We start from the raw sequence: 24,988 nt of genomic DNA, 5'->3' as shown, positions 1-24,988 counted from the left end.
ACACGCACACACACACACGCACACACGCACACACAAACACGCACACACGACCCACACACACGACCCCTCGCCATGTGCTCGGCGCTGCCGGCGGCGGGCGGGGGCGTGCCCGTGGGGCGTGTCCACGGGGGGGGGGGCGTGTGCGTGGGGGGGCGTGTGCGTGGGGGGGCGTGTCGCGGAGGCGCGCAGCCGCGCGGCCCCGGCGGCCCCGCCCCGCCCTCCCCCGCCCCCCCCCCGCCCCCGCCCAGCCGCAGCACGGCGCGGCGCGGCACGGCATGGCGGGGCTGCGCTACCCGCAGCAGGGCGGCTACTGCCGCGGGGCCGCGGCCATGAACCTCCTGCTGGGCGTCTTCCACGTCCTGCTGCCCTGCTTTCGCCCCGGCGAGGCGCAGGGACAAGGTGAGGGGCGCACGACGGGGCGGGGGAGGGAGCCGGGGGGGGGGGGGGGGTGGGTTACCGTCGCCGCTGCTGCCGCCTCCCGCTTCGGGCGTGCGAGCGGGGCCGCCGCCGTCCCCCGGGCGGCTGCCGCGGTGGCAGCCCCGGGGACACAAAGGGAGCCGGGAGGTGGCTCGCATCCCCCGCCGCGTCCCCGGTGTCAGCCCGTCGCTGCGGGCCTGCCCCGGCGCGGGGTACGGGGGGGGGGGGGAGCGGGGGGAGCCCCGGGCCGCCGCCGGCGGGCTCCGGCCTCCCGGCCCGTGCCAGCGCGGCCGGCCCATCGGCGCTCGTCCTCTCTCTGTCTCTGCCCCCGCAGCCATCGAGCCCATCCCCGGCGTGGTGGAGCTGTGGCAGGCCGAGGAGGGGGAGCTCCTGCTGCCCGCCCAGGTGAGGGGGCGCCGGGGGGGGAGGTTGTGGGGGGGGGGGGGGGTTGTGGGGGGGCGCGGTGGTTGCGGGTGGGAGGGCGAGGCGGGGTCCGGGGCCGTCGCGGGGCCCTGAGAGGCCGGGGGGGTGGGTTTGGCCCCGGGGGGGGGGCGGCCGTGGGGCCGCGGCGGGGGCGGCCTCGCCCGCTGTCACGGCGCAGCCCCGTCCCCGCGGCTTCCCCCCCCTTCCCCCACCCCCCCCCAGCGCCTCGCCGCTACCGGGGCTGCAACCAGCTCTGTCATTTTGAGCTGTATTGTTTTGTTTGGTTTTTTGGTTTTGTTTTTTTCCTGTTTTATCCCCCCTCCCCCTTTTCTCTTTTTTTTTTTTTAATTTTTTTTTTTTTTTTGTGTGGTGAATTTGTGCACAGTAAACACTGGACGTGCATCTATTTAGGATGAACGTGCATACATTTATATCTCAGAGCTGCTCAGGTGAAGCCATTTTTCCCCTTCAAACGACACATCATTCGTGATGTCGTTCCTCTCGTCCCAGCGCCTTTTTGTTTTGTTTAGCCGCTTTTGTTGAGCGCTAACAAGGTTTGTGGAATTCTGCGCTGGCGAGAGGAGCCCACAGGGTAAAATGCGTGGCCGGGCTGGTAAGCGAGGAGGGGTGCGGGAAGCGGTGGCCTGGAGTTTATGGCATTTGAGGCAGTCATTTAACTTGCACTGACGGACTCTGCCATATGTTGAGCTGGGCCTTCCTAGACTTAAAGGCACCAGGCTCGTAAATGGGAAGAAGCAGTCCTTAGGGACATCATCTTATGTGAGAGGGAAAAGAGGGTAATTTATTTCTCTTAAGCCATTATATCATTCTCTGTTTAGTGCTCAGCCGTTGATACCCATTAGCGTAGGGAAAAATAGCAGAAGTGTTTTTGCTTTCCTCAGCTAGCTGCCAATTGATGCTGCTTACCAGAGTCCAGCATTTTGTGTTGTGGTGCTGGGAAAGGATTATCAATTGTATAGACAAATAATTAAAAAAAAAAATTACGCCATTCAGAATTTACCTGGTGCAGATGTGGTAGTAACTAAGGGATGGTGCGGAGTCTCTGGGGCCAGGGATGCTTTAAGGAACTTGGCCTTTTGCTTGTGCATTCCTTACCTTGAAGACATTAAGATGCATTAGATGTGGAACCATGTAATGCAGTCATTTATAGTTGCTTCTCATAGCGAAGCTGCAATTGAGTGATGATGACGTGATGTTTACTTCCTGAGGAGATTAGGTCCTCTTGGAAAGCACTTTGTTCTTGAGCATCCTCACAAAAAGAAGCCGTAGCGTGGCTGAAGGGAAGCCAGGCATGAATGGCCCGTGAACTTGGCATGGTTGAGCATGTGGTCCTGCCGAGTCCTTGCGGCGGTGAAAGGCGAATCTGAGGCTGCTGCTCCTGTCTTTGCTGTAGATGCTGCGTTAGGTATGCAGGAAAGAAAACGGGTCTTCTGGTTTCAGTTGCGACAGAGCAAGAAGTGAAAATTGCGATAGGCTCGCTGAAGTAAAAGGTGGCTGTTAAAAGGCAGATGAACCAGTCTCTGAGCGCTCGGGGTCCATCGGCTGTTTTTCCTGGCTTTCTCCTCCAAGCTTGGGGACCGCAGCAGCATCTGACATGTCAGTGGCTGCTAAAGCTGAAGCAGAAGGGTCTGGGTTCCTCAAACAGGTTTTAAGACCGAAGCTTGGTTCCAGGACCAACCCCGGCACCCGAAATTCTGTTCCCTTGCAGACTTGGGCTTCACCAAGCACCGCTCGGGTTTGCGGCCCGTGGTCAAATTTGAAGCCGCCTTTTCCAGTTGTTGGGGGGAGGAGGAAAGGACACTTCCCTCTGTCCCTGCAGATGTGGTGAGGGTCCCTTCCAGCACAGCTTCCATGGAGTGGTGGCACCGCTCTGCGCTGGCGGGTCATGGCTCTTCTCTGAGCACCCGAGGAGTCAGGGGTTACCCACCCTGCTGCCATCCCCTGCGGCGTCTGCGAGGTCCTGAAGGCAATTCGGCATCGACGCCCTGCTTGGGTGACTGTTGTGGGCTGGTGAGGGGTGTCAGCAAAACCGCTTCATCTGTTAATATCTGACTGCCCTTTCTTTGTTAGCGGGATGCTTGAACTTGCAAGTGGTTTGTTGCTTGTTGGTGTCCACACTCCACTACAAAAATTGGTTTGACTTACTACTGCGAGGAGGTTGTCCATGTTCTCTTCCTTGCAGGAACAGATTTTCTCGCTGACAACCCTCACAGAGGGTTGTTGCCCAGTGTTCACATACCACAGCAGTGGTAATACAATGGTGAGGGTCTAGTAAGAGGAAGAACTTCCTTCTGAGTGGATAATAATTATTGTTTGATAGGCAACATACAAGGGTTGCTTCATTCATGTGTTTAAAGATAGGTCTTGGGGAAGACCGGGAGTGGGAAGCGTCCTGGTTCCTTGATCTGGTTCTTCCTGTTCCCTTTTGGAGGAGGGTGGGTGGGAGTGCAGCCCAAGAGAGCAAGGACTTCACATGGAGAAGTAAAAAAATCAAGGGAAGGATCCATGCATGGTTCTCTCCCACAGCACCTCCCTCCCACCCGCATGTCACGGGCTCTGAGCAGGGATATGGATTAGGTTGCCCTGTCTGCCCAGCCCTTTTGCCTGTTTCTGGCGGGTTACCAATACTGTCTGGTGGATGTTTTTCCCTTTCTGTTGTGGCTTTGCACTATTATCTTATTTTCCATGCATCATCAGCTGCCTGTGACAGAGCAGTTTTGAACATTCCTTGCTGCCTGCAGAATTTGAGGATGAAAGTTGGATGGGTTGGTAGCCCATTTAGCCACCAGGTTGCCCGCGTGCGCTTTTGTTCCAAGAGCACGTACCGAATAAAGACATGTTAAAAGGCGAGGGAGGGGGAACAAAGCATTTTAATATTAGTAGTTGCTTTCTAGGCCTCTCAAAGCATCGCTTTGTGTACGTGAACTGCATGAATTTGCATGCTGGAGCGCAGCCGCCCAGGGCCCCCGTGCCTCCACCCCGGTTGGTCGTTCTACCGTCTGTTTCCTCTGGCTTCCCTTTCATTGTTTGTGCTTCTCGTGTGCCCCCTCCCAGCTTCCCTCTTGCATGTATTTGTGTTTTTTCTTTTCATTTTTATTTTGTTTGTTTCCCTCATGCTTGTGATCCTTTTTGGTTTTGACTTCCTCTGAAGCCTGCGGAGCTGTTTGGGGACGGCTCACCTACTGCTCTTGCACCGCAGCCGAGCCTGAGGGGTGCCCGCAGCGTTGCGTTCGGTGAGGGTGTGCGTGGGCTTGCGTGCCGGAGCTGAGGAGGAGCTGGCTGTATCTATCATGCTGACATTCTTCCACCGATCTGCAGCTTCCTCCAGCATTTTAATGTTTCTTCTTGGCTTCCCTTTTTGTTTTAAGACAAGCTGGGTTTCCCGGTTGGATGTGGTATCCGTATTCCTTTGCACCCAGTTCCTCTTTCTTGTTGGAGGTGGTGTGAAGTGTGGGGTAGCTGCAGAGCTCCTGCCTTGTTCTCCTCCTCCTCCTTGCCCTTGACCTCCTTTTTATAGCAAACGTCCCAGGGGTGGGTGGCTGGATTTTTGTTTTTCTTCCCATCGTTTGTCCTCAATGTGGAAAAATGTGAAGTCTTGCCTGCGCTGATGGTTGGGAGATGCATGGAAAACCAGTGGGATTTTGACGTGGAAAGTCTCCAGTACGAGAGGCTTGATTAGAGCAGCTGTGGTTTTTATTCAGACTCCTTATAATTTTGTGGTTTTGCTTGTTTGTTTGTAACTTGTTAATACTTACTTAACTAAAATGCTTGGGAGAAAAGCTCCTTTGTGTAGGCCTTGACGCCCAAGCCCTTCACCCTTAAAGGCTGAAAAAGCTCCAAATGTAAACAACCATGTCAGAGCACTTCAATGCAAAGCTGAAAGGCAGTTAGTTATATTTTTTTTTTTTTTTTTCTGAAGAGTAGAGGAAAGAGCCCAAGGAAAAGCACAGTAAGGGTATCAGGCCTGCTGTCTTCACAGCCACAAATCTATGAAAGGAGAAGCACAAGTGCCATTTATTGTTCATGGTGGACACCACTTAAAAGAGGCACTGGAGAGTCATAGTTGCGTGTTTCTGTCTGTCAAGAACTGCTCTGGTGATTACTGTGAGCATCTGAAGGCAGGGGCAGGTGGGCTGGGTACCTGCAGAGCAGGGCATTCGATGCTTTCCTTTCAGGCCCCCCCCCCCCCAATATTTATTTTATCAGAATCTGTTATAGACACTGGGCAAATACAGAGCTGCTGCCCGGGCTTTTGCTTTACAAAGGTTTTGCTCGGTTCTGAAAGATTATTGTTTTTTTTTTTTCATTTTCCCATGTAGTGGCAACGCGTCTTCAGTTCATGTTCTTCAGTGCAGCTCAGGGGCTAATGAGGTTAATTGTTCTGCTGGTTTCGAAAGCTGATGAAGACCTTGTTCTTACGTCTCTGAGATAGGTGGCACTGCAATATGTCATTAACAGAGGCACATCTCATCAGCTATATACAAATTGAATATACAGAGTCACCTACTTCAAAGCAGGGTCTGTCTGAAGGCACACAATTTGTGTGTAAGCTTGAGACAGGGTTGGGGTGGGAATTGAGTTCCTCTTTGGGCTGTTAAAAGGCTCCTCCAGCCTCCCAGCTGAGCTTCTGGATGGTGCTGATAGGACTTGGGGCTCGTTGGCCATGCAGATTATGCAGAAGCTGTCAGCCCAGGCTCTCATGACTTGTGTGACATGAGAGGGGGACTTTTGGGGGCTTTCTAGCACAAGATAAGCACCTGCCCACATTCAGGATGAGGTCTGGAGGAAGGGGACTTTTTTCCTGTCACAGATAGGCTGTTGGGACCTGCATTTTGGCTTCAGGAGTAATTCCCTTCCTCCCATCCCCCTGTAGTCCTTAGTTCTTGTCTAGTGATATGGTAGATTGAGAAAGCTTCCTTTTTTTTTTTTTTTTTTCCTTTAAATCCTCAGTTTAAATATACATGTAGCCTTTGGCAGACAGAGGAGAGAAGACAAGAGAAAGCTGGATGGGATGTGGGGCCCTGTGTGTATTCTCAGTTGAGGGTGATTTTTCTTTAATTATTTTTTGTTCTTGCACAATTGAGATTTTATGCTGTGGCTGCACCATAGATTGAGAAGGCTTTCTTCATTATTTCTTGAGAAAAAAGTGAAGAGGAGAAGTAGTAAGATAGCAAGTGTTAAGGGTAAGCACTGTGTAATGACACAGTCCCAGGTTTCTGATGCCTGGCAGATGTTAAGCCATTTAAAGGAGGAGTTAAGCCATTTAAAATGAGGATAGCTTGCCAGTCTGTTGTGGCAGAGAAGCTGTTTCTGGAGGAGGTCAATGAGGAGTCCTCTAATTCTTGATATCGTACTGAGGTTCTGAAAGTACAAAAAGAGCTTGTAGAAGGTAGAAGACGTGATGGGTTTGTATTGTGCTGTACAAGTAGAGTCTTAACAGCCAGGTTTAGCTCAGTTGTTAGAGGAGATGGCCAGGTTTTCCTGAGGACGAGGTGCTAGGGCCTATAGGTAGGTCTGTGCTGAAGAGCTGTGTGATGTGTTTCAGAGCCTGGACAATTATCACAGCATCTCCAACTTCCCTTTAAGGGCAGGCGTACAGAAAGATCATCAAGTCCTCAAATTAACTTGTACTTCCCTGTCAGTCTTGTTACAGATTTGGTTATGCTGTGGTAAAGGCTATGCTGCTTCTGTTGGATGAGCTGCTTCTGGCAAAAGATTGAAGTTCAGATGCATCTGGTAGCTTTTGGCAAGATCTGTAATAATATTATCCATAACATCATTATTTTAGCCATAATAATGGTAACTATTCATAATAATATTAACCATATTTACTGTCTTAGTGTGGTTCTAAATTCCTCCCTTCACGAGGTTCAGGTCTTCAGAAATCCTGCTGTCTGTCCCATTCAGTAGATCAGTTAGGGCTGCCTGGTCTGCTTAAGCATATGAAGCCTGTAGAAGGATGTTCAGTGTTTGTGCAGGTGATTTTTTTTTTTTTTTTTTTTTTTTCCAGTATATAGTGAAAATAGGAGCTAGAGTCAAAGCTGGTGACCTGGGGCCTGTTCCGTGATGCACTTACATGGGAAACGTGTAGGAGGGGTGGTGGAAGGTGTACTCTTAATTTTAAAAGTGTTGTGTTTTTATTTTTTCTAATTTTTCATCGCTAAGGCCTGTAGCTAGTGTCTTGTGGAACCATCATCTTCAGAAACAGTAGCTGGGAAAATTTACCAACTGTTCCTGGCAAGATAACTGTGACCTCTTCCTGAAAAATGTTAATCTCCCTAAAGTTGTCCCTGGTTTCATCAGCACAGGTTGGGTGGCTGTCACATGCTCCATTTTGAATTGTACCTAAAGCTTTCCTGGAGATTTTGTCTGGTTCAGAGCAGCTACCTGCTTGTTTTAAATGGATTTCCTGCAGGGAGCTTATTGAACCAACACTTGAGTTCATTTCTGTAGACAGCTCAAAGTGGTTAGTTGTGAGCTGCAAGCTGGCACGGCCTGTTAACTGCATGTCTTGAAAATTACCTTAGTCCGGGAACAGAGCTAAGCTGTTGTGTTTAAAGCTTCTACTCTCTGATTTCTGTATGTGCTGCTGATCACTGGTAAGATCTGGGTTTGGGATCTTGCCATCTCCGTTGAAACGTGGTACCTTGCCTTTGCTTTTGGTGTTACTACGTGATCTGAATTTCAAGGCATTCTGCATCCTATTTTCTCAGGTACTGGCTAATGAGTTTTCATGATAGGGGTGAGATAATTTGAAGGAAGAAATAATCTTCCTGTAGTTTGAGGACAATTTTAGATTGAATTTGTATGTGTAAGTGGAATTTTGTATGAATACATTTGTATAAACGAGCCCATTCAATTAACATTTGGAAAAAAATGGAGTAGCCATGTTAAGTCACCATTTATCTTGGCAAAATGAGCTGAAACCTCAAATGGAATGGCCAGCATCTGCCTTACTTGAATCATAAAGGAATCGCTGTAGGAATTTTACATTTTTGAGTTTGTTTTGCAAGTCACATGAGAGTCCATCCTCGGAGGAGTTAAAGATGGTAAATATATGCAGTGTACCCTGTGGCAATTCTGAGATTCTTACATAGCATTTTCTCTGTTTGTCAGGCTGATTCAGAGGAGGATGTGGAAGAGCACCCACAAGAGCAAAGGTAAGCAAAACTCAGGTGAAAACAAGAGTATTGAAGCTCGTCTTGGTTTTTGCTTTAGGAAATACTGAAGTGTAATTGGGCAGACTACTGAAAATTATTTTTTTTCTGCTGCATATTAAGTAGATTTTCATAACTTGTGGCTTACGATTTTCTCAACTAATATTAATAACAATTTGTTAGCAAAATCAGAAAATAGTGTGCAGCGTATGCAAGACTGAAATGCCCTCTGCATCTCTTTTTTCCTTATTCTACTTCTAAGTTGCATTTGCTTTTCATTGCTTTTACACTAAAAATTCTGTGTTTATGAATTCTGCTTTATTGTATATTTTGTAATTCATTTCTTTAAACAAGAGGACAATTTTCCTTTCCAAAATTTACAAACGTAAGTAGTCTTGGAGTGTTAATGTTATTAATGTGTTGCTGTGGAACAATAAATATCTTGCCTTATTTCTTGAAATCAGATAAATAATAAAGCTCTTAAGAACTGTAGCCTCAACTCTGCTGTTTCTGTTAATATCAGGCCTCCTCTGTTTTGAAGGGTTGGGTAAATAGCCTCACAGATTATTTTTTAAATATGCATTTTGTTTCCTCTGAGCGTTCAAATTTAAATGCTTGGACATCTACCAGTGAAGCGCTTCCTTCCTTTGGTATGTGTTAATGGGGGTACAGTTGTCAGTGCCACGCCAGCCAGAAAGATCACAAGACTTAAAATAAACACCTGTAACACCACTGTGCTCTGATGGCTCGTTTAGCTCCTGTCTTTGCCTTGAGCACGAGAGTGAACCGATCTGATAAAACACGAGGCTTGCTGGGAGCTGGCAGAAGGGCTGAGCCTGAGGGTGGGAAGGGGATGGTTATGGCGGGTCTGTCCTGCACTGCAGTGCTGCTTTGTGGGGCTTTTCCCCCTCTTTCTGCCCCATCCGGAGCCTTCTTGCCCGAAGCATCCCATTGGGACTCCTGGGCCTTGTCTCCATGGGAATGACAAAGATGGTATAGAAACAGGATGGGGGAATTAATGCTGCCTCTGTCAGCTGGTGCTGATGGCTTGTGCTTATCCACACCTCCTCCCCCCCCCACCCCGCCAATTCCTACCTGCATGGGGGATTTACTCTTTTTTCCTTCCTCTCCTTGCGAAAAGAGGGGTAAACTGTTGAAAGCTGGCATTTTCGTTGTACAAACACAGAACTTTCCGATTTTCAGCTGGGGACTGCTATGGTTTTGAAGCAAAATTTGCACTGCGTGCCTAAGCATGCTCTCTTTATTGAGAGGTAGTCAGTCAGAAGGCAACAATCTCAAATGCTGTGCTTAAGGTGATTTTCTGAAATTTTTGTTAGTAGGCAGAGAGATGTAGTTTAGGGAAAAAAATCTCTACCTGCTTATTTTTCTCTCCGGGTGGATGGAGTAACTGGCTGCTATGGCAATAATAAAAATATTACTGAAAGGTAAATAGTTCTTAAGACTTAGCTAGGAAATAGGAAAAAGTGGTTTAATTTTTTTTTGTCATCCAGGTGCTTAAATATTTCTTTCTGGTAATTACTCATTTTCAAAAATGAACTTGTTTTCTGAAAGTTTATAAGGTTCACTTGCATGGATGGAAACATCCTTCTATTGTCATACTTAAATGCTTCAGGAAACTTGCCTAAACGGAATCTGGTTTGTGTGCATCTTTTAAACTGTTTTGGTTTGCTGCTGTGTGTAAACACTGATCTGTGTGTGCTCTCTATACTGAAGGAATGTTACAGTGTAGACTTCAGAAAGAAGCCCTAGCGAAGGTACCTTAGAAAGACTAGAATTTATTAATTTCTTTCTAGGTTAACTTCCATTCCCTTGGTTTATATTACTCTATGGTGAAATCATGGGGATTTCCTTTTCCTGTAGCAGCAAAACCTGAGAGCTTGCAGCATCTCCATCTCATTGTCTGCCAGTGTGCCCTAGGGAAATCAGCTGGAGCTGCTGAAATTTGATGTGAAGCCCCTAGAAGCAAAGCACCTTAAAGTAGCAGTAGGAACAGAAGTTACTGGAGATAGAGAATTCAAAATTTTCCCCAGAGCTGAAGAAAGTAGAGAGAGTTCAGTATCTTGGGGCATAAAGGAGAAAGGCTCTCCCCGAAACATTGTTTTATTCAGTTTTTAATTCTAAGTTAATGGGCTCCCTTGGGAGCTCACTAACCTACTTCTTTTAATAATAAAAAAAGTATTAACAGTCTGTTAACTGACTTCCTGTGCATGTGCATCACAGGACCTTCCATTTCGGGTGGTCTTCTTGGTTCGCTGTTGTTTTTGTGGCAAGTGCACAAAGGGCGATAGATATAGTCTTACTATTTCTGCCTTAGGGTTAGCTTTAACAAATACAGAAGCTTCCCTGGAGGTAAAAAGACCTTGTCAAAATAGCAATTTTTTTAAAGAGCTATTTCAGAAGTGAATGAGAAATGTTTGATTTGGAAGTCCGTGGGTTCACAGCTGCCCTGAGCGAGAAGAAGGTAATTAACAACTCCTTCATTTCCAGCCTATGATTCCTGCCTTCATCATTGCTTGGATGCTACCACAGGTTCCTTTCTGTTGTTTTGTGTCTCTCTGGATTAGACTCTAAAATAAGAAATGCTGGACGGTAGATACTTGAGTTGCAGGATGTAGCACTTCAGACCACAGTCTGGTAGAATTAAAGCCACATGTATTTCGGCTAGCTGATTTAAAAAACTTCAAGTTTCCTTAAAAAAAAAGTTGCATACATTTGAAAGTCATCAGTAAAAAGAATGCCTTTGGAACAACTTTGATTCAGGAAGTTTTATTAGAAGAAAGTCAATGACAGGTGTTGACAAAGTTTTTAGTTGTATTTTTTTTTGTTGTTGTTGTTATTTTTTTGTGTGTGTATTTTTTTGGTTTTTTTCCCTTCATGCTGGTGACTTCACTTGCCACAACTGGCAGTAGTAAATTTTTAAGATTTAGGTGCTTGCTTTTTTATTACGCTTTTGCTAAAGCAGCAAAGAGAGTCAAATGCAGAAGTCTGATACAGATAAAGGGTACTGTTAGGTGATGTGCACTAATGATGCTATCAAGATTTTTCTACTTTAAGGAAGTAGACACTGGACTACCAAAAGAAAAAAATAAATTTTCACATGTATGACATTCTTAACCCATGGTTTTAAGGACTTCTGGAGAAAGGCCTTTGAGGTTTCAGTTTCCCAGCTGTCATGTTAATGAACACTTGCACCAGAATAAACTGCTGTACTCAAGATGTGGAGCATGTACTCTTCATATGTGATGTGCATTAATAGTCCACGGGCAAGGAAAGCCATACAATACTAAGAGTATGGTATGTAATTAGTGAGTAAGAGGACATTTTCTAGCCTTTACCCGTGACAGTTAGGGCATACTTTGCTTTGAGTAGATAGGTGTCAACTGCTAGGAGAATTTTAAGTGTGATGCAGTTAGCTCAGTTAAGCATTTCTGTTGAACTTTTGCCTTTGATCACTGGGAAGCGTTTGACCCTGTGGACTGGAGCTGCTTGGGGCAGTGGATGGTATCGGCTCCCAGTGGGTTCCTGCTCGGGTGATGGTGCAGCCCTGGGGTGGACAACTGGTGTCCTGGCACTTTGACCTCTTCTGATTGCCAAGTGGGATTACTCCTAATACTGTGATTTTTTGCTGTGTCCGTGAAATAGTGCTGCAGACATGGAAGAGAAATTGAAAGTTAAAGGTAGCAAGGGAATAGCTTACTAGTTGCCTGAGAGACAAGAAGGCAGTTAAGGTGCACGGACTTCAAAATTACTTGGGGGGGGAGGGGGAGCTGGGGAGGCGTTGGTGGGATTTAGCAGATACCTAAGAGATGTAGTTATAATGTTTGCTTCGGGAAAAATCCAGAGTGACTGGGGACAGTGAGCCTGCTTCAGGTTGCAAGGTCATATGTGGCAATTTCTCACTGGCCACAACTTCATCTCATCTTCAGTCAAGAGGCACAGATGAGTCTGGTGCTGTGGATGGACTGTTAAGACACTTCAGAGGTGATTCATCCTTCAAAAACGCCTGTGTGGTCTTAATCCCATAATTTCTGACCAGTCCAGTTCTTGGGAAGTAATGGCATGGGACTGGTGGTATGCCTGTGTACCAGATTACTAGCTTGGGTGGTATGGCTAAGCCAGGAAAAGAAGGATTGAAAAATAGGTTAGGATCAACTGCATGTTTTTTCCTTTTGCTTTTTCTTACTGAAAAGAAGAAAAGAATAAAAATTGATTTTTGTGCTAGAAGAAATGTCAGAGTATTAAAAAACCCCATTGTCTTATGTTGTGTTTACTTTTTAAACATCTTTCTTAAAGTCAAACTGGGTATCCACTGAGAAAATGTTTCAAAATAAAGAGCTGAAAAGTGGTTTTGATAGTGTTGGTGAGTGCTTAAACCGTTTGAAAGGAACCATCCTAAGACAGTATTTTCAACCTAAACTTGAATCAAGTACCAATTTTTACCACTGGTCATTTATCTTACCCCCGAAAGTATTTGAAAAATTACATGAAGAGTTTTCCTAGGATATGATATATGCTTGGTCCTAACTTGTAATAGCAAACGTTGCTTCTAGAAAGTTTTTAATAATTTTTAATATTTTTTTTTTTTTTTAGAAAAGAAGCAGAAATCTGTGTATATTAAAAAAGAAAAAAGCTGCATTTCTTGGGAAAAAGCTTTTTAGTTACCATTAATGACCTTGCATAAAGTAACACATTTCTACAGTATGCATAGAATTTGGAGTTTTTACTGGGTTGCACCAAAAGCTGCTTTGATACTGGTTAACCTTTGTTTTTAATTGGTCACTGCTGTTGTATCCTACTTACCATTTCATCAAATCACCAAGGGACTACCAATTTTAAGTTCTACTGGATGCCTAAAGAAATGAAATTTACTTTATATAATCCTTAGAAGAAAAGGAGTGGAAATGATGCACACACCTACCTTTTAGCTTGGGAGAAAATCTTTAAGGAAGCACCTGTGGGAAACATAGGGGATAACGTGAAGCTAGAATAAAAAAAAAAAAAACTTACTGAAGAAAACTGCTGTAAGGTCAACAAAATTAGAGGAATCTCTTGTAGATGAAGAAATGGATTGTTTTGGAAGGATCTATCAGTGTTACTCATCTCATTCCTTACACTTCTGCCAGGCACAGCCAGGGTGGCAGGCTGAACACTTGCTGCTTTAATCTTTTATCTCTGTTTTATGTGTTGTAATTCATTCACTGATGAACTTTGACCTGATGAACTTTGTATTAAACCCTTTTAGGGACAGCTGTGGCCATGTGTGCATTGCTTCTTCCAAAATACAGGTCTTTTTGCAAAATTGTGTTGCTTGTATGCTGATACACGGAGTAAAATAACCTTGTTTTGTTTTTTCTCCTGGGACATTGCAAGCCAGTGCTGTGTGCTAGCAAATGAGTTAGCTATCCATTTATTTATTTGTTTCTAAGTTGCTTTCAGATACTTCTGAAATGAGAGCAGTGGCCTAGGCCAGCTGTAGTGTGTTTCACACCAGGCGGAGGAGCTAATGCTATGGCTTTCTAGGATCTGGGGTTAATGGGCAAACGAGACAGTCCTGCTGCGTTTTTCAAAGAGCTGTCAAACTTCTGTCCTTCATGTAGATCCTAACTGACCCTAACTGAAATATTTTTAAAAGGTGATGCATGGCTAGATTTAATTACTTTGTGATACGCTGTTGCAATCCCACTAATCTTCAAAATCTTGCCTGCCTGCATTAGAAAAAAACTCCGCAGGTATGTATGCATTTCCCTCACTGTTGTGAGCCCTCTTGGGCTGGAAGATGCCCGTGGCCAAATTGTTGACTGCTTGATCTGTACATTGGCTTGTACGCTGATCTAAAACAGACTTTCTCATCTATGGGTGACAGCCTGACTTTGAGAAATTAAGACAATCTTAGTGTGGTAATTGAAAATTGGCACTTATGCTTTCATATATCTTACACTGCCTTGAAAAGCCATACAGGATGTCTTCACCCCAGTTTCTATATTGGTAAAAAAAGCAGGCAGTGACAGTCCTCCCAGCTGGGGCTGTGAGGTTATGGTTTGCACAGGCATTAAGGCTGTATTTGTGGATATATGCTACTGGAGTAAACTTTCTCATGTGTAATGTCCTGTTTTAAATGGATAGATAAACTCTGCTTTACATTTTGGTGTCCTGTATCTCTCTATCGTCTGTTAATAATTTCTTCACTGTCTTTTTCTACTTTCTGAGCTTTCTGTCTCTTCTGCAGATCTCTTGTGTATTTTTTTTATGGCATCTTTTCTTTCTTTCTAGTTTCTATCCAGGAATCGCCTGAAACAGTTGTAGTTTCGAGAGGAAGAGCCCAGCTTGCTCCCTCCGTTGCCCCAGTGCTGTTCCCTGCCTTGTGCAGCCCTACAAGTTCTCTCAGAAAACTCTGGGTGAAAAGCACTTTCTTTGTTTTATTTTTGCCTGTGCTCATTCTCTGATGGGTTTCCCTTTTGCTTTCTGTGGCAGCGTCAGCTGAAAACATCCACAGGAGTGCTCCCTCGGTCTCTTCCCGCCGCTGCGCCGGGTGGGTGCCGGGCCCGACACCGGAGCCGTGTCTGCCAGCGCGGCCTACTTGCGGGACGGCCTCTCTGCCCTGCTCCCAGGGAGGCCTGCCCGTGCCTCGGTGCCGCTCAGGTCCGGGCCGCGTGGCATCTTACTGCTCCTTTCTCGGTCCTTCTGTCCCCTCTCTTCTTCCGCCTGCCTTTTGGCCTGCTGTCGGGGTGGGTGGTTGCGTGGTGGTACTGGTGCCGAGGCTGGCTCTGCTCCCTTGTGAGCTGGGGAGGAGCCCAGCCAAATCGGCTGCTCCGCTCACTGTCGGTGGGATAGATGAGCAGATTAATCCCTAAAAGTGTGGGGCTGAGAGGGAGAGCATCTTGTCCAATGTTGGGAGTAATGCCTTATGAAATCACTGGCTGTTGGATGGGAGGGGAGGGTAAGGCATTTGCATCGATGTGATGGACAGCCTTGGAGGCAGCTGATGGGCTTTGGGTGGATGGTGTGGTGAATCACACAGCCTGCCACTGTATGGAGGGTTGAAGGCAGTTGCACACACACGTAAATAATTTGTTGTGCACGGGTTTTATTTTTTTTCAGGCTCTTGGTAAACCCTGTAGCCTGTGCTTTGGGACAGAGTCCACACAGAATGCACGGTCTTCAGAGTTAGGACAGTTCTGATCTGAGCCGGTGGGACAAGGGCATACAGTGTCTTATTTCCCATTCTGTGTTTGTTTCAGTACTGGCTGCAAAGCTCTGCAGGAGCAGAGACGGATCTGGTGGTGGCACGGGCTGTTGATGGAGTCATTCAGCAAACACACGGGGAGGGTCAGCTCTTAATGCCAAGCAGCCACATGCTGCAAGTGCTCTGCAAGTCGACTCTGGAACATGGCATTTTTCTTGTTAAACTTGACCTGCCTTGTTTTGAAAAAGGGGATGTTAGGACACATTTTGTATGTTTAGAGGGAATGAAAAAAAAAAAAAAAAACACCACACCACAAAACCCAAGGGAAAAAGGCAAACAGCTACTATGGCATGTTTTCCCTTATCCTAATCATTGTAAACTTGGTGTCCTCTTAGCCTGTATGTACAAGTAGTTCAGAATAGGAACTCTTATGCTTCTACTTTTACATTTTAATACCCTAATAATGAATTTCAGATGTGTGTTAATCTCAGGCTAATCCTTCTGATTTGTGGGCAGTAGACCACGAAAGATTCAGCTTTATATCTGTACGTATATTATTAATAAATTATTTTTACTTCCCTAATAGCTTCTTTTTAGTTGTCCTTAAGAGGGCTTAATTTTCAGTAATTTTAATTTCACCATTATAAAGTTAAACAATAGACATCTGAAATAGTAGACCAATGTCAGCAATCTGAAAACTGACACCCTATAAGCATTTAGCTTCATAGTTTTTCTACTGTTGCAGATTGGCAAACTGTGACAAAATATTAAACAAAACAAAACCCAACAGCTTGCTCCCTCTCAGGAATTTGCACAGTCTACTTCTGAATCATCAACCCCAGCACGCTGGCTTGATTTTTATAAGCTGAGTATAAAGTTACCTGAAATCTATCTGATATGGTGTAATAAAGTGTTACAGGCAGTGCTGTTACCTGCCTCTCACCTTTCTAGAGACTCAAAGGTAACACAAACCGAGCTTATAATGCCTCACATATTTTTTATGTGACTAGGAAATGTGCTCTGGGAAAGCTGCGCTCCTGCCCTGGCAGTGGCTCTGAGTGCATGACTTGTAGGCAAGTAGGTGAAGGGACCTTTTCAGTAATTTTGGCATTTGCTGTAGTAACATGAGTAAAAATGTGGACAGGAAAACAAAGCAAATAGCTCATCTATACCACTTTCAGTTCAGTCTTGGTTGTAAATTCAAGCGTGAGTTTCAAAAGGCATCTTAGTTACATTGTCTTAAACATAATTTTTTTTATCCACTTTCTTCAGTAGCTGCTTTGGGAAGAGACTTTTTCTTTGTGGTCGTTACTGCAGAATGACCAACTCCCCTCTTCATCAGGACAAAATAGTCCTGTCCACTTCTGGGAGAGGGCAAGTATATCAAATATTACAGTTTAATATGACAACAGTGTGTATTAACTCTTTTGCAGAGTTCTGAGTACTCGCTGCAAATATTTGCTCTATATATGTAGAAGAGTTTGCTTTAATCAAATAAGCTGATTGCTTAGGAGAAACACGTAGTCAGTATAAATAATTTAGGTGTCTGCTTGTCCTCTCAGGGGTCCACTATTCTATGTTACTCAGGCTGCCACCTGAGGTAAGGAAGATAGAGGGCAAAGCTGGCTGTGTTAATAGTCACCTTATCTTCCTCTCCACCTCCTGCCCCCGAAGTGGTATATAAATAAAGCTGCTTTTTTTTTTTTTTTTTTGTCTTGGCAACTTTTAGAAAGTGCAATGGAAATATAATTAGACAAGAACAGCTCAGGATATTTTTTTGCTTATGTGTACAGAGCAGACATTGCTTTTTCTAGAACAAATGGACTTTATATAAATTTTAAACACAGGAATTTCTCAATCAAAACCAATTACCGTGAAGAAGTTTTTTTTGCTCAGAACTACTATGAGGAAAAGGAGAAAGGAAGGAAAATGTTTTCCAAGAGGAGAGTGAGTAGTAGTCCACTGTTCTTTCTGGTGAAGTTCTAGTCTTCTGATAGCCTCTTGTTTGCTTCAAGGTACTGTTGCAGTACCTAGTGAGCTGTAGTCAGTGGTTTAGTCTCACCCACCTGGGTACCAGAACTCCACCGATGTCAAAGTTAAAAATAAGTGCAATATAATGCTTTTTGTCACTGCATGATAAAAGCCAACTTCTACTTAACTCCATGAAGACACATGAGGAAGGTGTAAGGACTTGGAAATAAAAAGGAGACAGTTAAGATAGTGTATCATGTTCGGTGCTGTTGAAAGCACTGGCTGTGTTGACTCTGATTGATGGTTTTGTTGTGTTTCAGTTAGAAGCTGGACTTTCTGAGCAAGAAAAAGTTTTGTTAAAATGTTTGTTCACAACATCATGTTCCTTAAGGAAACATCAGAAATGTGGAAAATGGCTCAATTTTTTTTTTTTTTTTCCAAGCCTAGAAACTGTTCTTTTGGATGATGGGATGGTGACACTTGCAGTAACGTAGCTGAGCTTGCATTGTAAAAGACCTCAGTTCCTTTGCAGTCCTAAGATTTGAAGCTGGTGTGGCCTTTGGAGATGCTTGTATACCAATACGATGGTAATTTGACATACTTCAAACTGCCTGAGAAGACTTTCAGAAACCTGAATGATATATAGGAAGAAGAAAAAATAACCTTAAGTTAAAATCGTTCTGATACACATACTCATTATTTCTTTTGCATATGTAAATAATTATATATTTCTTTCCAAATTTTTAAATCGATGTTAATTGTTTTCATGTTTCTCTCTGGGACTTGGTTATTTTCTTTGAGAGACTGAAGCATAATTCTGTTGTCGCATATCTCTGCACCTCTGTCTCAAAACCCTCAACAAATTAACTGTGAATTAAATAGGCTGTCTCACCCTTACAAAGTAGATAGAGATAAATGACCAGTTTGTAATCTGTTCATCTTAGTTTCTGCTACTATCTGCCTTGTTGGTAGCACATAGGTATTTATTTCCTGAGTGGGAATTTCCCGTGTGTAAATGATGATACCTGATCTCATGGAAAGTTAATCATCTCTTCTGTTTTATGGTCCTTTGTTCTCCTCTGTGCCCCCTGAATGCTGCCATCATCTTAACAGCCCTGTTTTCACTCCTGATTTACTGGAGGGCTTCTCCTGGTCACCCATGTGGGGGGTATATGCATAAAAAGCTTTTGTGGGTCCTAAGAGAGGGTCTAAAATGAGATTGTTGTGTAAGACCCTTAAATTTCCAGAAGCTCTAGAAACCTACTTTGAGTCACTGCAAGTGCTGCTATCAACTCCTGCATGATTCTTTCAGAGCCGACAGTGTTTGGCAAGCAGTGGATCCAAATATTAATAATGATTTTTTTTTTTTTTTTTTTTTTTAAAGTTTGGTGGCATACTGAGATCTTGACCTTTCCTGTGAAGCTACTCCAATTATTTCTGTGATTTCTGGTTGTCAAAATTAAGCCCCTCCAAAAAAGGCCCCCTGGCATCCTGCTGGTGCTCTTTCTCCTGTGAGCACTTCTGAAGAGTTCCTCCATGGGCAGCACGTGGGTTTGGTGGGATCAGGCAACTCCTTGCAGTCCTTCAGCTGTAGACATTTGTTTCTTATCAGTGAGAACAGAAACGGGCTCAGCAGTCATGTATCAAACTGCAGCTGGGCTATATGAATACCTGTGTATGTGCTTGAATGCCGCCGTCTGGCATTTGGGACGTTGGTCCATGTTTGTCGAAGCAGCGTGTTGCGCTCCTATTGGGAATACACTTGGAACAAAGAGGGACTTTGGAGACTTCTTTGACTCTGAGCCAGCAGTCTCAGTGTGATGTGATTAGCACTGGAGAGAGAAAAAACAGATGCATGCTTGTTTTTGTATTATTTGTGAGGAGGATCCTTTGTATGGTTTCCAAGGCCTTGAGGTTCCTGTGTACTGTGCTGCCTTTTAACTGCATCGCTGTAGTGCGCTCGGGTGAGAGGTGCAGTTTCCACAAGCAATTGAAAATGCACGTGTGCCATTTTTCGAGGCTCTTGGACCTCCTCACTGCTCTGTGTCAAACAGCCACAGCAAAGTGCACTATGTTCTCAAGGCTTGTTCTGATGGGAAGATGTAAATGCTGTTAATTACTCATCTGTTACAGGCTGGGTGTTTTTATAAACAGGTGGGGTCTTTGAGTAGGTTTTGCTCTGAAGCCCATCTTCGTGTACATTGTAGTACTAGCAGTTGTTGCACAACAGAGCTGAATCCCAAGAGAGTTGTAGGATAAAAAGCCAAACTGGTTGAATTTTACTGAATTATCTGACAATACAGTAATTTTATTTTCTTGAGGATAAATTGCAATGATTCATTAAAAAAAGTGGTTATGTTTGGTAGAAAATAAAAGCTGTAATTTTAAAGTTTAAAGTAATTACACTTTCGTGACTGCTGCTACTGAAGCACTGCTTAGTAGTGCTTCGTTGCATGAAATTAGAGAGTTGTAGGTACTAGATGTCATCCTGAAAGCTTTGGATGCCTTTGCAGGAGTTAATCCAGAAATTGCTGTGTGAAGTTGTTTGCTCTCTACTTGAAAAGTAGCATCAGTCTAACAAGGATTATTAGAAGCGTGTGAAATGGAAATATAAAAGGTTTAAGTTTTTACCTTAGGACTCTACCAGTTATTGGCAAGTGACTGTCATCACCCACAGAGCTGGATATCCACGGTTTCGGTCCAGCCTGGGCATCAAGCACCAGCTCCTGGCTGAAGTGAGGAGACTATTTTGCAGGTGAAGCTGCAGTGTTTTTTTCAACCCCGAGCGTTTCTGACTTGCCCAGTGAGCCTGGCCTGCCCTCTCTGTTCCAGTTTTTGCACAAGTTCAGAGACTCGAGGTGCCCGGCCTCAGCCCGTGGTGTTGTGGGGCAGAGGCTGCGGCTGGCCGTCTGCACCCTGGGGTGCTGCAGAAGCAAAGGGCACCTCCGCAAGCCACCAGACCATTCCTGGGGAGCTGCTGGTGCACAGGCGCTCCTCTTCGGCCTGCTGCCTCTCACCAAAGCTCCGAGCGGCGTGTGGGTTAAGGCGAAACCCAACTGAAACAGGATGCTGCCATCCACGCGTGGTCGCCTGGCTGGGCAGCCGGCGAGCCACACGTGATGCTGGTGAGACATCTTGCCTAACGCGGGACCGGAAACCGCTCAGATGCGGTGCTGAACCTGTCTGGGCTAGAATGTGGCAGCGGGGGAAGGACGGGGTGTAATTGCCAGAGAGGAAGGGGAGAAAGTATGGTAACAAGAGAAGAAACTATTAAAGATTGTGAAGAGAGGAGGGGAAAAAAAAAACAAAACAAAAACAAACAAACAAACAAAAAAAAACCAACACCAAACAAAAAAACCCCAAAGATGCCCTATTAAAAATGCAGAGTGAACAAAGATACTGGTAGGAAGGGAAAAATGAAAGCTTGCTTATTTCAACAGATAGGCAAAACTGATAAGGGACAACAGCAGATTGCAATTTAGTGATGAAAGGAAAGATACACAATAGCGGAGGGGATGTGAAATGAGAGAAAGGAGGGAGTGACTGATTCATAACTGCTCACACCTTGTGCAGCCACCACCTCCGTTTACGTAAAATGATTTTAAGGGTCTGTCTCTGTTAAGTCTCCCCACTCTGGCTGGCAGAAGTATGCAACGGTCCTGCTGCACACTCATTTAATGTCAGCTATTACACAGGATACAAAGCAGTCAGCAAGTCAGACCTTGCTGGTGACATTGTAGGTCACCTTTCACATTTTGCCTACGTATATATTTTTTGTGCTGAATTACATTGTCCTATAAACTGAAGTTGTGGGTTGGCATTTTAAAATTAAGTTCTCTGCAGTGAACACATCAATAAATGTACAATCAGTAAAGACCTGATCACAGAGATGATGAATATGCTAACTGTATATAAGCGTTAATCGTGTAATATCTGTTGCTTGTTTTTTGTTGGTTGGTTGTTTTTGTTTTGTTTTGTTTTTTTTAATGAGACTGGAACAACAAGGAGCACTGCGCTGCCATCGGAAAGTGAGCAGCCATGTAATGTTGTCGAATAAGTTTTGCAGTTCCTTATCGTTTTGTGGATTTAGTGTGCCTGCTTAGTTTTTGTGCTTGCCTGCTAGTGCTGTGTGCCATGTGCATCACTGGTTTGTGTCTAAATCTCGATTCCTGGCAACTGGAGGAGGGTAGGGAGTTGAAGGGCCTGTACTTGACCGACTCCTTGACCCGTGCTTTACGTGCTTTGTTGCTATTAACTGCCTTTCTTCAATAGCTATTGTCTGATTTCTGTCTTGGTGTGTTCTGTCTTTTATTTGAGTCCTTTGCTGCAAGACTGCTGCCTACAACCCATGAGGTGCCTGCTGCCTGCTTAGATATTTCTGTGGCCTGTTGCTGACCCAGTTTCTTCAGCATTTAAACTGCCCTTTTGAAAAGGGGGCATTTCTGGCCTTTGTGAGCATTCCCAGTGCTGCTGGGATAATGTGGCTGATCCTGCAGATGTGAGTAGCCGCTTTAAAACAAACACACCCCCCTGCCCTGGACCCCATGCTTTCAGTCTTGCTTGGATTTTTTTTTTTTTTCTCCTCGTAAATAAAACCAATTATTAATGCTTTCTGGTCACTGAAGTGGTAGGCTGCATTTTGGGGAATGGTTTGTTCTTGGAATAATTACTGAAATGTCTGCTGTGCATGGAGGAGAGGGCAGTGCTCAGCCGTAAAGAGCGTACACTTCTATATTTTAAGATGGGGACCTTTGTTTTTTGTTCCCAAACTGAGGAGGGTCATTTGGGACTTGGAGAACTGCAGCTGCCCTGTGTCTGTCGCGGCTTTGTCGCGAGGCCTGGCTTGGAGGGTAAGTCATGCTGGGTATGAGTAGCGGACTGGGGACAATGACACTTGGTTTGAACACTTGCACCTTTTTTTTTATTTTCCTTCTATCTGCTGAAATTTTGTAAACTGTGGAAAGAGAGGATGAGGTGTTGAAAACGCGACCTTGTGGTAGCTGCAAATTCATGTGCTACCTGCAGGTCGCTGTCGTTTGGGGAAGCACCTCACGCTTCCTTGTTCCCTCTGCCTTTTTGCCATGCTCCTACCGAGAGCCCCGTCTTCCATTTTGAAACAACTGGAGATCTGCCTTACAAAGCCTCGTTGCTCTCTTTTAGTGTAAAATATTGCAGTGGAGTGACATGAAGAGGCCTGTTCAGAGGCTGAATGCACTTGTCAAGCTTGCCTTCATGCACTTGGGTCACTCGTGTGTCTGTGCTTCTGAAAACGCCCCTAAGAAGGGGCAAAGTGTTCCCCACAGGTCCTGCTCCGAGGCCCACCCCAGCCACCTCTCTGCCCACACGAAGCCCCGCTGGCTTCAGCGGGACTTTGTGCAGGTCCCAGCAGGTTCCCACGTGGAACCATGACATTTATTTGCTTATCTTGCAGAGGAAGGAGTGGCGAGAGACGTATGGCCAAACTCGGTTAAATAAGCCTTTGGGCTGCAGAGAGGTCCTTGGTCTGTCTGAAGGAGCTTATCCTCTCACAGGCAGCTTGAGAAACTGTCAGATAGGTTAATGTGTGGAGCGTGCAGAAGCAAAGTGCATCCTTTCATGCAGTGGAAACAGACCTCTGGTTTGAGGCTTGTTCGGAACCTAAAAATAGCGTTGCTGATTCTTTGCCCTTAGATTCTCAGGTGAAAATTTCAAGTTGGTGAACTCCAATTAACTTCTTAGCTTTGAAATAAAGGAGGAAAAGCAAGAACCTAGCAGAGGTGGAGTCTTAATATAGTGCTTGATTGAAAGTGCTTTTCATCAAACTAGTATCAAAAGCTGATTTCCTGCTTTTTTTTTTCAGCTATTTTTTCCCCTCTTCCTTCCCCCACCAGCTGTCCTGCTGAAGGAAACAAATGTTAACTCATTGGCTCAAGGTGCCCCTCATTGGAAGTCAGAGATCTAGAGGTTAATGTGCCAGCTGTAACACACCTGAGGTTTTTTTGGTGGTAGACATTTTGTTAATAAACCTGTGAAACAGGGTGTGTTTCATATGGTTCTGCTTTAATAGCAGAAGGTTGCAGGATTTTGTAAGTCGGAAGAAATTGGCTCAGAGCATATGCTGTGCATTGTTTTCCACAAATCCCAGATGTTTTGTAAGGACTTGGTAATTTCTGCAATAAGCATGGTTAACTAATAATCCTGGTAATGCCAAAATTTTTGAATTTTTGCCAGTTTGAAACTTTGGTATAAATTTGTTTCATATCTATTTTTTTGTTAACAACATCATCTAATGAAGTATAGGAGTGGGTCACAAATACACTGTGAGAGTGCTTCCTTTTATTAATAGCACTAAATCATGGAGCTGTCTTTTCACTTTACATACCATGACCCAGACCGCTGAGTGACAGAAGACAAGCGAGCTCAGCAAGCTGCTCTTTTCAGAAGGGGCAGCCAGGGGAATTCGGCAGGCTAGCTGCGTGGTGTTCTGCCACCATGGAGGGTTTACTGGATTTAGGTGAGAAAATGGAAATGATTCAATGCTGTGGAGGATTCCTCCTGTTCTTTTTCTGCCTGCAAGAGGGCATGTACTTGAAGTAGGACCAGAGTCTTTTATGAGGAGGTGGAAAAGAAAAGCTTTTACTGTAAGAGTAGGTATATATGACTCGACTATTGAAGTGTATAGATGAAGATGAAAATGCACAGTGCAATCAGTTAATAAAATATGAATGAACAATAAGTAGTCTGCAAATTGTTTTATTGCTACTGTAATTTTAAAAGGTTCTTCGTAAGAAAAAAGTTCCATATTTTTCTGGAGAAAGTACATGTCCAGTCAAATACATAATATGACACATCACATCTGTAAAATGGCATAGCTCCAGTAGGTTACTGCACCAGAACAAAAAGCGTTGTCAAGTGACACCGAAACATTTGGAGGGGGACTAAAGAGAATATAATACATCCCAACTGGGAGGACTGGAAAATAAGAACAAGAGTGATGCTCCTGTGAGACGGAGGTGTTGATTTAGGGCTGAAGCTGCTATTTTGGTGTTGCTGTCTGGTTACTGATTTAATCTTTAACTTTTCCTCCTTAAGATTTGGTAGTGGCCCCAGGGGTGCTGGTGAGCAGCTTTGCTCCCCTGCTCTATACAGGATGACTGTGTAACCACAGCTTCACCCCGCAGCACCATCCTTAAAAAGTACCTTTAAGAAAAGTGTAGCCTTGCTCCTTCTCTTTGTATTTATTCTTTGCATCATATTTTTGCAGTCATGTATTATGGCTTGTGAAAGTGCTATTCAGTGACTTGAAAAATTAGGTATTCTTAGAAAACTAGTATAGGTAGTTTAAATTCTGGGTAGTTTGCGCATGCTTCATAGAGTCTTGTATGAAGTTTCGTCTGTCAGAGGAGAGGATTAAGTTTTTTAAAAGTCTGTTAATAGTGGCAATAGTTTTTCTCCTTATAAGACTGAAACATAGCACTGAGAAAGCTGGTCGGTGTGTTACTTAAGCAAATGCTTGGTGAAAGGATTTTGAAAGAGGTGTGTGTATTTAAGTTTTGGAGAGGGACTTTCCCAGTGTCTTACCAGTTTGTAAAATAATTTGCTGTCTAATGCATCTGAACTATATATTGTAGTGTTTGCTTTTCCACATTTGTAGCATTTCAAGCTATCTGGTAAAGTACTGCCTCGATAACTTCTATGGTTTCCTGTATTGAACCCATTTTGTTTGTCTTGTCTTCATACACTGGTTTAAACAAGGAATGGTCAGTGGATGCTCATAAGTAAATTACTATGCTTAAAGGTTGCTGCTCAAAGATTA

The 24,988-nt window shown here is 44.5% G+C and overlaps 1 protein-coding gene across 3 annotated transcripts in view; it reads left to right on the top strand.

Moving 5' to 3' along the window:
* The first annotated feature begins 238 nt into the window (after positions 1-238).
* Positions 239-24,988, top strand: part of TMEM131L (transmembrane 131 like) — an 81,322-nt gene continuing 56,572 nt past the window's right edge. For all 3 annotated transcript variants that reach the window (XM_042807604.1, XM_042807603.1, XM_042807602.1), the window contains exons 1-3: positions 239-399; positions 752-822; positions 7,978-8,021. In XM_042807604.1, the coding sequence (XP_042663538.1) occupies positions 276-399; positions 752-822; positions 7,978-8,021 (239 nt within the window). In that variant the 5' untranslated portion in view covers positions 239-275. The remainder of the gene's footprint in view (positions 400-751; positions 823-7,977; positions 8,022-24,988) is intronic.

The sequence above is a fragment of the Tyto alba genome, unplaced genomic scaffold (genome assembly GCF_018691265.1).
Source record: "Tyto alba isolate M040663 unplaced genomic scaffold, T.alba_DEE_v4.0 Super-Scaffold_6, whole genome shotgun sequence".
In the NCBI taxonomy this organism is placed as follows: domain Eukaryota; kingdom Metazoa; phylum Chordata; class Aves; order Strigiformes; family Tytonidae; genus Tyto; species Tyto alba.
The sequence above is the reverse complement of the archived record's forward strand: the minus strand, read 5'-3'. Positions and strand labels throughout refer to the sequence as shown.